Genomic DNA, 13467 nt, shown 5'->3' with positions numbered 1-13467 from the left:
TGAGAAAGGCTGCTTTAGTCCATCAGCTTGTTGATGGCAGTGGCCACCCAGATCTTCTGGGGAGCCCACAAGCACAACATGAAGGCAATAGCCTTATTGTTGTTCCCCAGCAGCTGGTATTCAGTAGCACCCTGACTCTGAACTTGGAAGCTGCAAGCAGACATCGTAACTAGTACCACGGGACTGGATTGAAGGGAAGCAGTGCATTCAGAACTTGCATCCTCCTTTCAGGCTGAGCAGGGAGTAATCTTTGGACTAAGAAGAAGAAAAAATGCAGCTACTCAATCTCACAACTATACACTAATTCAAGGTGTGATGGGGTAGAGCTGCCCTGTGGACACTGGTTTCATTGCTTACCTGGGTAAGGACGCCGACAGGGCTGTATGGTGGCACTGGGGGACAGTCACTAATCTTGGGCAACCTCACTGGTCCCTAGGAAAGGGGAGCAGCAGTGCCTGTGGCAGGAGGGGGGCTCCAGGGCCCGACCCAAACACACCACTACTGAGTGTTTGCCAGCACTTGAATTAGTATGTTGTACTAAGAGATATGGCATCTGCTTTGCGGCTGTAACACATGCACAGCTTCTGCAACACCTAGACACTTTTCAGATGACTTATGGGACTTATTATTATGTTTAACTGAGAAGCGATCTTTCAAAACCATTCAGAATGGTTCTTTCACTCTTCCAGTTACAAGCTCTTATTAAAGCAAGATCCCTGTTCTGTCAACAAGTGTAACCAAAGCTGAAGGGCGTATTCAAATAATTCTATAAACAATACAGTTATTGCTACAGTATTGGAAAACCAAGTAAGTTCTCTTCAGGTAATACTTGCTTGCTGAGGGGAAAATCTAATTTTCCCAGCACCCAAAACATAGCTTTCTGTTGCTGGGGCAAAATAACATATTTCCTCAGGGCTAGCACTGCAGTTTCTAATCTGATTGCCAAAGCCACAGAGGAGGTGGTTGCAGATTTATAGCACATAGAAGGTTGCTAGATAGTCCCAGTGGCATCAGTGATACGACACAACTCTCCCTATCCTGTTTTGTGACTCTAAAATAAACATTGCTTCAAAATCACTTACAGGGGCTACGTGGCAGTATGTATCAAAAAGGGTCTTTCACCATCCCCTACTTCTATTCCCAAACATCCAGCTATGTTCTGCCGTTTTGTGGCATGATTGGTTTGCTCTTGGAACTGAATAGTTCTCTCTGTGCAAAAAGACTATGATCCCTGCGGTGAGTGTTTTGTCTACTATACAGGAATTGGACACAGTGTTACTTGCCCTGGAAAAGGGCTTGCAGGATTATCCTGTTGATATTGAAGCCGTTGTGGCAAATACTTCGATTAGTTATCTGGAAAAAGTCCTAACTCATACATAAGATCTCATGGTAGTGTGAGCATAGAGTCACCAATTTAAATAGTGTCATAGTTTAGAAAAGCAGACTCAAAACAGTCTTTGATTTTTCATGCCCGCCTCCACTAGAATACTAGTTAAAGAATTAAATACTCAAAATCCATGTTGTTACTGAAACAAAAAACACTTGTGCTCCTTGACCTGTTCTAATGCTCAGACTGTCTCTGCTTGCGCTTCAGTACCAGCTGGAAAATACAGAGGTACTTTCATCAGCCACTGCAAATTAGTTAGCACGATGAAGGTCAGACAGACCTAGCACACGCTCATTTTATTTATCAAAAGCTCTCTGCAAAGCTGTTAGCCTCCACTGAAGGGCTATGGGTGTGGGTAGCATTGTTCTCGATAGATGTTAGCATTTTCCCTACTGCATATGTAACCAGACAACATTTTACTTAACATTAAGCCATTCATTGCTGCTTTTCCAATCTGTGCTCTGGAGAGAACGCAAAAGCACTTACTAATTCTAATAAAGCTAATTCTGGATCTTTGGAAGGATTTCTTTTAATTTGCAAGGATTTTTTTAATAAAAAAATTTAACTGTAAAATTAGAAGCTTCAGGTGGAGATATTTTCTACTTTGCTCCTATTATTCCATGCAAATGCTATTTTGCAAGCGTACAGTCTATACAGAATATTCACATTAGTGTAGAGTTGCTGGAGTCAAGGGGACATGGATTTAAGTTGCCATCTCCTGCAGCCACTTCATGTGTCAATTTCCCTCCCATTTTCTCTGAAGAGTTTCCAAACAAAAGGGCAACATGAAAGGAAGGTGGCAATTTAAATCTTTTATCTCCACCACCCACCCTGAAGAGTCAAAGTCTCTTGTTCCCAATTTCCCAGGGTTGCTATCAATATCACCTCTTTCTGATGGGCTCCCATCACAGTCTGACAGATGCACTCAAGCTCATTCTGATCCTGCAACAGTTCAAGCTTCTCTTCTTTAACAATCAGAGATGGAGTCTTCCCTTCCCCCTTCCACATCACTTCCAACACCTGCAGCATCAAGATAAAGGAAAATCAGCGCTTGAAACATGTCTCTCAGAAGGCAAGGATGACGTTTGCAATAAGAAGAAGGCAAAGACGTATTAACGGGCATAATGACTCCCATTCTGACACAAAATCAGAAATCAATCTACTGATGACATCCCATATCTAGATGTGCAAAGCATGTAAAGCTTCCTACTTCTCAGGTAAGTTTCCTTTAGAAAAATCATGATCGCCTCTTTCTGGACTTGCATTTCTAGTTCTCCTAGAAAGCAGGGGAATATTTAGTCTCATGTGCCAAGCAGGTATTTTTTAATTGTGGCACAGGTATGCAAGGGTATGTTACAATCCTACTGAGAAGGTATTTTTGGTGACCCTTGTCCAATCATAAAAAGCGTCATTAGAAGAGTCCCACATGCCTGAACACAAACACCTCTACACTTTAGGGTCTACGGTATCCAGTACTACTGTAGTTACTGCCCCAAACAATAACACTAGGCTGAACGAATACTTCTCCTGGCTCCTAATGCTGTTCACAGGCTCCACATAATAAAGCATCTCACATTTGGGCTCATCACAGTTCAATAATGTGCCACAATAAAATGTCTATTGATCAGGCTTGGTGGAAAATCTCTCTCATATTTTCTTCCTTTATAAGGGATAATTCATGTCCATTCTTTAAGTCTGTAAAATGCAGCATCTTCCTTTTGGTTAAAAAAGGGCGCTCTTAGCGGAAGTCTGGTCTCAAATGTACTGTTCAAAGTTAAGATTATTAATGCAGACTGGTTATAACTAACTGGTGTGTACAAGTGTATGTCTAATACTATGGATTGAATACATATTCCAGGTAGTTTTTGGATCTCTTTCCCTGCCCCTCAATGCTTGCTCATCTGCGTACCATGACGATTTTGACCATAACTGTGAATACCACACTGCGTTGGGACTGCATAGCTGGTAATACTTATTAAGGGTGTGGTCTTTGCATATGCACACCATCTGAACCCTATCTGTTATTCCATGGAGTATGGATAAATGAAATTGCAAAATGAGATTTAGTTGAGATGCCTGCATTGCAGGGGACACTTTGCTGGATGAACCACAGCGTCTCTTCCAACTCTCCAATTCTATGATTCTGAATCTCCCATAGAGTTACCATTTAACCAGGCAACTGTTACTCTGCTGACTGTCAGTGGGAGAAAAAGGAGTTTAGCTACATAAAGGCAGGTCATAGACCACAGAGGTGTGGAAGGTTATAATGCAGAACCCTGTGGCAGCTCTAGCCCAGTTATCCATCACTGTGAAGCACAGCTGGATGAACTTAAGTGTCTGTCTGGAATAATTATTAGTTAAAGTTACAGTGCTTTGTAGTTGGACTCTGATACCTTGGAAAAAACCCTAGAGAATGGGGCTATTTATAAAAAAGCAATTTCTTTGGGCAGTCATTTTCTGTATTCCCTCTGCTCTTATTTCAGAGATGGTGGCAGAGAGGGAGAGAGAGCGCAGAAGGAGAGAAAGAGACCTTTTAAAACAGCTGCTTCTGTTCGTTCCTGCACTGAAGACATAATTGCATGTTTGGGCAATTGCAATCTGCCAATGCAGAAATGACTGTCATGTTGGAAATTCCATGTTACTAATTCACCAAAGCTAAGAAAATGGAAGTGCTTTTTAATGTAACGCTCCCTAGCACAATTAGCATTGCTTTACACAAAACAAGATTAAAACGAGATGGGGGAGAACTAACAAAGTTACAAATATTCCGCCACAACGGATGAAATTTCTCCCAGGGCTACAAGATCACCTGGTCCAAAGTAACGGTGCAGGTATGTGGCAAACTACACACTGACGCTATTTGAGCCCCTCTTCAAATTAATCTGCCTTGTACCAAGTCTCCAAGCTGTTAACTTGCAGTTGCATTTGTTTGGTCGGAGGCCACAAAATTTGCCATAACAAAGCAATCTCACATAGCCACTGTGCAACTTGGTCTCATTCCTGAGATAGTCAAGGCATGTGATGGTGTTAAATATATTTAAGTAAGCATATCAGAATCTTTTGCAGGAAAGAGATAGGATAAAGACCCTGTGTTCATCAGGGTTGACAATATATAGTATGTGACTAGATGGACCACTGACATTACTCAGTGTGAGACACCTCACTATCTATAAAAGCTGGGATTTGTGCAGCTTCCCTGTCAGAGCTCTTAATCAAGGAAAACACATCTCACCTGAAAGGTTCTGTTGTGTAGATATGAATTAATTGGCTATACAGTAAGCAAACAAGCACACACCTGGAAAGATTCTCTGGTTACTGTGTGCATAGGTTTGGAAAAAGATTTGTTTGGGAGTGCTGCAATTACACAATGCAGCCATATTTCCTCTCATGGCCACAGAACATACCATTTCTAATAAGGTTCACAGCCCTTCACAATTTGAGCTTCCTGATCCGCAGAAAGCATAAACAACAACAAAAACAGAAACAGCAGCAGCAGCAATAACCCTGCTGGAAGCTTCCAACAATGTGTACATGTGTTGCCTGTGTGCGTGTGTCTCAGTTTGCCTAGCCCATCAGTGCTGCAGTTCAATCACCCCACTCTCAAATGCAGCAATTCATTCACTGTTGTGTGCGTGTATATAGCTATTTGTGCCCTCAGGCCATCCAATCTCCCTGCCTACTGCTGAGAATCGTTAGAAACATTTGTTATTCTTCAGACATCTACCCCATCAACGTCCTCTTCTAAATGTAGCAAGGATGCTGTTTTTCACAGGATCAACCAATAATAGCCAAACAATGACATTGTTAGTTGGTGTCTTCATTATTTTGGTTATTAGATTGCATTTGTGAAGCCCACCCTGGATTTGAGGTGGGTATAAATCTTAGTTACTAATAAAAGTTACTAATTTAAAGACACAGAGAATACGAGTTCTATTACAAACAGATGAAAGCTGAAATGTCCTCCCCCAACGGGTAAAAGGTAAAGGTTTGACTGGATGCTTAAGTCCAGTCAAAGGCAACTATGGGGTGCGGCACTTATCTCGCTTTCAGGCTGAGGGAACCAGTGTTTGTCCACCAACAGCTTTCCGGGTCATGTGGCTAGCATGACTAAACCACTTCTGGCACAACGGAACATCATGATGGAAGCCAGAGCACATGGAAACACAGTTTACCTTCCTGCCACAGCGGTACCTATTTATCTACTTGCATGGGTGTGCTTTTGAACTGCTAGGTTGGCAGAAGCTGGGACAGAGCAATGGGAGCTCACCGCATTGCGTGGATTTGAACTGCCAACCTTCCGATCAGCAAGCCCAAGAAGCTCTGTGGTTCAGACCACCCGCTCCCTGCCATTAACACAGTATATATGTTTTGACAAATTGAGAAAAAAATATTAGAAATCTAAACTCTCTCTGTAAGACACTGAGCTGGTTTACAGATTTTAAAACGAACTATGCTTTAATGTGAACATAAACACAATGTGCAAGCTGATGTGCCATCTAAACCTGGGCTTGTGCTTTGTTTCTCTCCAAACAAACCATGAAAGGTAAGGTTTGTTCTTTGTTTACCACTCATGGTTTGTTTGGAAAGAAACAAACCATGAGCCTAGGTTTGGATGACACACAAGTCAGACTCTAGCTACTTTCATTAGCAGGAAGGAGTGCGTAAGGAACTTTCCTGTAGTGTGCAAAGCTCAATCACATTATACCATAGTTTGTGACATGTGAAGTGGACCACTGAGAGCGTTGATAGGTGACCAAATATCAATGCATTTATGGAACTTCTGCAAAAAGCATGCAGAGGACACTGGGTAATGGTACCATGCCAACCTGCTTCATACAATACATTTTTTTTTCAAATTCTTATGGTTCAGTGCTCTTAAAAATACTGTCCCATCCTTTGCTAGGCTGCTACTGCAGAAGAGAACAGAGGTCATATCGCAGTGGCAATCATGGTGATTAGCTGCCAATAATGTTCATATAACTGATGCCTCTTCACAGGGACAAAAGGCAGTAAACTGCCATTCAGTCTCAGTTACAGACAAGTCCAAGATTACTGTACATGCCCTATGAACTATAGTCACAAGTTAAAAACAAGCCAAACACACACACATGCTGTATAAAAATGTTTAAATTATTAGCGTTACATCATTCATTTATTAATTAAAATTATATCCCATCCCACCTCCCAAAGGGGCTCAGAGTTACAAACAGCAAACCACAAAATAACAAAAAGTTATTTACAAAATATTTTGAAGAAGCTTGCATATCTCTTATATGGGACTGAGCTTTAGAGTACACATGGTAAGGATCCTGTATAGTTTTCTCCACGTCCAAACCCCCATCAATAATTTCTTTTCACTTAAAGTGGCCTCTGAGGCTACAGTCTCCAATAGTAATCTAGCATTAGGGGAATATGAACTCTGGCAGCTTTTCAGCTCTAAAATGTGTCCTTCCCCCCATGCCAGCCATTTTGCGAGCCATGGAGAAAAACAAAAGGATACCTTTTATTTTCCTCTACAGAGACAAAAAGAGATTGGGTGGGCAGCTGGCTATTTGAAGGTTGATGACAGGCCAAGAAGGAAGATTTAATATTACCCCATCTCCAAAAGAAAATTTTGAGTGGGGGTGTGGAAGTAGAGAATCACCGCCACATATGATTTTCACCCAATGCTGAAATCCTACCCACATTGCTCAATAGAGCTAAGTTCAAGTGAGACTTATTTCAGAATACATACGCACAGGATCAGCCTTGCACAAGTAGGCACAAACAAAGATCCTTTTACCTTTTGTCGTTTCTTTGTAACTGAACACAAAAATTAGGATTATTGAGATAACAGATAACAGCTTTTTTTAAAAAAAGGGGGGGGGTGTTTTCAAACTAAGGCCAAACAAGATATAACATTTTACAAATTCAAGACTCAAATGCACCGTGACACAAACAAGCTCATGGTGAAGGCAATGTTAAAAAGAGGAATGCTCACTTGTTTGGCTGCCGAGGAAGAAATCGTTCCGCTTTCCAGAAGGTTCAGAAGTTCAGCCAAAAGAAGAGGACTGACTGGACTAGACCACATAAAATGAATTGAAATAAGCAGAGATGCAGAAATACAGCACAAGCTACTCATCACCTTTAATACGGTTGTATCAAAGTTGGGATGTGCAGAAAACCATCTGAGCAAAAGGCTCCAACTGTTTTGCCTGGGTTGTACATTAGGTTTCCCCATGACCATCCTAATCCAGTTCTGTTCATGCAATTTTAAACAGGAGGAGATGTGCTAGTTGCAAATGGGAACACGCATCCCACTGAGAGTACTGTAGTGCTGGCTGACATCTGTAGTCATTTGCACATTCTAATGGATGTTCACCCTCTTTTCTTCGCTCTTCACCTATATCTTGCAAAATACTTTTCTCCAGTGTGGTGTAGTGGTTAAGAGCGGTAGCCTCGTAATCTGGGGAACTGGGTTCGCGTCTCCGCTCCTCCACATGCAGCTGCTGGGTGACCTTGGGCCAGTCACACTTCTCTGAAGTCTCTCAGCCCCACTCACCTCACAGAGTGTTTGTTGTGGGGGAGGAAGGGAAAGGAGAATGTTAGCCGCTTTGAGACTTCTTAAAGGGAGTGAAAGGCGGGATATCAAATCCAAACTCTTCTTCTTCTTCTTCTTCACCCATTGATCTCACCCCTCTTCCTTTTGCAAATTAGTAGAATCAGATAAAGAAGGTTCAGTATGATTTTTATGCATCAGTTGAACAACAGTACTATGTAAGAAACTGAACCTTGAAGGTTACTGTGGCATCCTTAATCACTGAACAGTTTATTCAGATGCCCATGTGGTAACAGAGGACTACATTATTTACCATTATCGAAGACTAATATTTGTGTACAGATTTGCTTGCGCAAAAGTATAAACATTAAAAGGCCTCACCTTTCCTTTACTTCAAGGTTATACTGTTTTAAATAGCCAAGAATATCTTTTATAATCCAGCCAACAACCTTTTTGGGAGCCATTCCTGTTGCATTCACCACAGCTTCAAAAAATTCTACTAATCCATCTTCATTCTGCTCAGAGACAAAATGGTGTGTTAAGATGGCAGCAGCCGAACCAGCTATCCATACCACCAGAAAACCAAAACCAAAAAATAAAAACTCATATCCATGAGCTTTCGGGTCTTATCACATGTGGAATATTCTTAACCTCTTGGCTTCTCAGCTATTCGCAACAGTCAATTGATCAACATGCCTCAAGTTAACTTCACAATGCTTCCAAAAACTGCCACTGCATGAGTATTCAATAGAATAGCAAGATAGGCATGACTTTAGCCTCTCCACTGCTAGTTTTGCAGAAATTGTATACCCTTATAATTCATGAAGCTTTTTGCTTGTGTGTGTATGTTTTCACAGTTAGGCTGCTCTTTTTAGTGTTCTGAGACCACCAAATACATACACAATCAGAACGGCACGACCCACCCTGAAAGCATACCATAGTTTTTCTTCCCTTCCCTGTGAAATCTGATGACATCACAGAAGCACGTGAGCACACACATTATAAGGGAGTGTCCCAAGGGAGAGATGTGTAAACAGGTGGTAAAAAATTGTATCTATGTCACTAGGTAGTTAAAGAAAGGCACAAGTGTTGAGTCTAGTGGGGAAGGAGGAGCTTGGCAAAACTCCTGTTAACCCAGTATGAAAGATCAGCCAGGACTCACCCTGCTTACTGTCCAATTTTATAATACTCTATACTGATGCTTTCTAAAATGGCTGAAATAGATATGGCTACAACAGCCCACCCAACATCTGAACCAGAACTGGCACATACAGTCAGAATCAATTTCAGACAAACACAAAGCAAGAGGAAAACACACAACTCTATAATCTTTAAACAGATTATATAGAGATCCGGTAATTAAAGGCAGATCAGCAAGCATCATTAGTCACAATGTAAATGCTTCTGTCAAATGCGAGTGTTTGTTTTAAGTTGAATCAAAACTCCTCCTGAGTGACAAGCTGAATCCTTGCCTTCTAGTTCTTGCAGTTTTTGTATTGCAAGCAAGACTCGAGCAGTCGTTTGCTTCCAGACAGCTTTTACTGCCGGAAAGTTGATCAAAATGCATGGCAGACTCAAACTAGCACTCACTCAGCACAGAAGGCTGGAGTAATCCTATGACTCATAGGAGGAATATTTTTCTCTCAGACAGTTTGTCAGCTTAGGGAATAAGCTCTCACACAAGGCAACCCTTGAACGGAACTTGCTTATATCCAGTGCCAAGTGCAATCGTCTCCAAAATCCTAACCCTTATCCAGTCCCATTCAGTTCAAAGCAAGTTTGTCAGGAGATTCAATTTTCTTACTGCATACATTATACACATATTCCTAAGAGCTTGATGAGATGTTCAGTCTGGTAGAAAGCCTACATATTTAACAAGTACACCGATGTGGATCTGTCTACTACTGCTGCCATTTTAAATTTCATACACACACTTGCATGCAGGTCAAAGATGTCAGGAGATGTTTGGGGAGACTACTCGGGATGTATCGGAAATAACACCCTGGACCCACAGCAACACTAACATGCCTAGTGTCCATTCAATCGAAGGAGAGATTTCAGCAGGAGCTCAGAGCAATTACCAGCAGTGTGTAGGCAGAACCAATCGGAAGGGGGGCAATTTGGTCCAGGGCCTTGAGATCAAAGGGGGCCTCACATTTAGACACCCAATGCATCCCATAAGGCTGTAACTATCATATGTAATGTATAAAAAGCTGTTATTGTTGAAGCAGAGGCAAAAGTATGTGAACAGCTCAGTGAAATTAAAAGCATTTGGTGAAATTTTAGCAATATAAGCTAAACTTCAGAAAGTAGGTATCACTTTTCACTAGCGAAATGTGCTATTTTTCAGTGGTTTGGGGAAGTGTGGGATTTTCTCACTGCTGAAAATACTGGGAGCCAAATTACTTACTGTGAGGAGAGCAAAACCAGAGCTCCTTTTATTTTTTATATTCACTGAATTTGCTGGAGGTCTTGGTGGAACAGCAACCTAGTCCAAAGGATACCAAACTATATACATACATTAAAGCCTTATAACTTTAACCCTTATTTGGATCTGTGTTTCACCATACAATGCCTTATTCATACCTGCTTCAGCTACATGTACAACACTGAATTTATTGCCTTTGCTGCATATTGTTTTTTTTTTTATGCGCAGGCTCTAATTATTTTATTTTTATTTTTATTTTTTGGGGCTCGTTACAGTTAATGTAGCCTGGTGGAAATTTAGAATACATACTTCAAAATCCCCCTAAGGATTAATGCAACACGAACTAACCAAAGAATAATAATAATATTTCATTACTGAAGTATGACTTTATTTTAATGCAATTTCCCCTCCACAATGCTTCCGCTAACAAGTTGGCAGGGAGTGTGGATCTTGCATTTTGAAGGTGTCCCAGTACCTATGCCATTTATTTAATGAGCACGCTTGGGCACTCTAACTTGAAAGACTGCTCATTAGATTTATGCATCCTCCCCATTAGCAATCTGTTTGTATTCCTGATGTAGGCTTAAAACACCAACAGAAACTAGATGTCTCAGGTGAATTTAGATTAGCTGGACTCTCAGTAAATCAAAAGAAAAGAAATAGTGTTTGTAGAACAATACCCCCCCTCCTCAAGACCTAAATGTAGAGAGAATGGATGGCAGGGAGTCATTATTGGACCAAAAACATTGATAGTACTTGATGGGTTGGCTCAATTGGTTCAGTGGGTTGGTACCATCTTCAGAATAAGCACCTGTTACTTTCTGCTCAACTATACAGGCTTCCAGAATAGGCCTGGTGTCCAAGTGTCAGAAAGACACATTAGACAGAAAGAGATGAGGAAGGAAAAAAACACAGGAGAAAAGGCTAACATTAGTCAAAGCTGAGTACTCAGCAGAATGAAAGGAATCTAAGGTTAGGCTAGGCAGTCTCATTTATTTCCACTGCTAAAAAGAAGCCCTGGAGCCAGCATATATGTTACATGAAAGGGCTTGTTCATATAGTAGGCTTATGACAGATACATGCATGATTAAATTCCAGAAAAGTGTCACAGTTTCTTTCTAGTATTTAGAGTGCATTAACGTAAGTTTATGGTAGAATAATGGATCAAATGTCATAAAGCCATATGGTGCTGTTCTTTTCTATGAATTTCTCCCCCTTTAAGCTACAAGGGTGGTCCAAAGGTCATGCATCCAAGAGAAGGTAAACAAAAAAATTTAAAACTGCTTGGCGTGCGACTTTTCAATGTTACAGACAGTGATACTCCACGGAATATAGCCACAAGCTGAAGAATAATGTGGAAAAAGCCCTACTGGCCCAGCTCTTAAGATTGATTGAGCTGGTACATTAGGATGAGATGCACCAACTGGGCTCACAGAGCACATACTTTAATGCCAGCATTCCAGAGATAGCAGTGTTGTAGGCAAATACACTGAAAAAATTACAATGCAGGAATGTTTTTAAGACAAAAAGGGTTTTGAGGCTACAATAACTAGCTATATATTTCAATTTACTATGATGCTGATGGATGCATGCCAAAAAAAGCAAAAAAAAAGCAGGTATAGTTTCAGAGACCCTATTGTGTACATTATCTGAGCAGAAACAGCCAAGCGTGTTGAACTCATTTTCTACGTAAGAAAAATCTATGAGAACTGACAGCTGGCTAATATGACATTTTTAGGAGTGTTTTCTGAAGCACTGAATCTTTTGATGTTTCTTGGTTTACTTGAATGTTCAGTCAATAGACCTACCAATAAGGTGAAACTGTGCTGAGGCTGAATCCCATAACATTCAACAAGCTTTGCTCTCTTCGCACTGGGGAGGTCAGGAAGCCTCTCCCGAAGCCAATCAATATTCACCACTTGCCGGTCGCTTGTGTGAGCAGGCGAAGATTTAGAATCGCGAAGAATCAATGGAGGAAGGTTCGGTTCCGGCATAAACCTGGGAGAAAACAAAGGGAGGCTCCTCTGCTGTCCTTTTCACTTCAACCCTTTAGCCGCATCCCAGCCACCTGTGATGAAGTTGCTCCTTCTCCGAACAATTATGGGACTTAACGTAAGGAAACCAAATGCTTGGAGTCCACGGCTGAGTGCAAGTCCTCTCAGCAGCAACAGATAAGCCCCTGTGCCGAGGTGCATAGCCTCAAGCTGCCTTTCTTTTTTGATGATCCGCCACTGGCTGTCAACAGCCAGCAACGGGGAGAAGGAATAAATTTAAGCCATTTTACGCCCTTCCCAAAAAACACAAACAAAATGCAGATGTCGCTTATCGTCCTCGGTGCCAAACAGGACCTGTGATTTCAGACCAACTGGGAGTACAATCTGGCAAAGGGGAAAGGGAAGAGTGACAGCCAGATGCTAGCAGTGTTCCACGCAGGTTGCAACCTCCCTCGTATTAGTCGGAGGAGTTTCAATGAAAGGAGGAAACCGCGCTAAAAGCCAAGTTGCCATCTTCAGTGGGGTGCCATGGCAAATAAATCTGAGTGACAACATCAAATGACAAGGGCTGCGCCGAAGAAGGGGCTGATTCAAGCCACCACAAAAACATGGCGATTAAAGAGCCAACTCCTGCCTTGCACGAACAAATGATGGATTTGCAAACACAATTAAAGTGTTGCCATGTCTCTTTGCAAACAGCTGAGATGCATTCCTTGAAGAAGTTAGACTTAAGCTACACCCACTGCTTTCAAATCCAGATTTCAATACACAAAAGCACAGTTTAAAAAGCAAATTTCACTATAGGTTTTGAATTGATTTATCCATGCTTTGTTTCTCCCCGTTTTTATTTTATTTTAAATAAAACATTCAAGTTCATCAGTTGTAGCAGTGAAACAGGCTGAGGCTAGCAGATGTGGAAAGAACTAATGAAATAGCCACAGCCCTCTCCTCACACAGTATCCTGCGATATAGGAAAATGAGGTCTAAAGAGGTTAGCACTGCATTAGCTACAGTGTTCAACTGCATTAGCTGTGGAAAAATCAAAACTCTATTGAAAAAAGTACACCCACTTTTATCCATGTAGCAAGGATATTATGATCAAATATTGATGGACAACTGG

At 41.3% G+C, this 13467-nt stretch overlaps 1 protein-coding gene across 5 annotated transcripts in view; it reads right to left on the bottom strand.

The window, feature by feature from the left end:
* Window positions 1-13467, bottom strand: part of GATB (glutamyl-tRNA amidotransferase subunit B) — a 59019-nt gene that overhangs the window by 20648 nt on the left and 24904 nt on the right. For all 5 annotated transcript variants that reach the window (XR_014011656.1, XR_014011657.1, XR_014011658.1 and 2 more), the window contains exons 9-12: window positions 12162-12351; window positions 8307-8440; window positions 7368-7446; window positions 2273-2407 (exon numbers count right to left, since the gene is read on the bottom strand). Coding sequence is in view for 1 of the 5 variants with exons in the window: in XM_081208423.1 (XP_081064549.1) it covers window positions 2273-2407; window positions 7368-7446; window positions 8307-8440; window positions 12162-12351 (538 nt within the window). In the remaining 4 variants the exon portion in view is untranslated. The remainder of the gene's footprint in view (window positions 1-2272; window positions 2408-7367; window positions 7447-8306; window positions 8441-12161; window positions 12352-13467) is intronic.

The sequence above is a fragment of the Podarcis bocagei genome (genome assembly GCF_964188305.1).
Source record: "Podarcis bocagei genome assembly, chromosome: 9".
NCBI classification, from domain to species: domain Eukaryota; kingdom Metazoa; phylum Chordata; class Lepidosauria; order Squamata; family Lacertidae; genus Podarcis; species Podarcis bocagei.
This window is presented reverse-complemented; position numbering and strand designations above follow the sequence as displayed.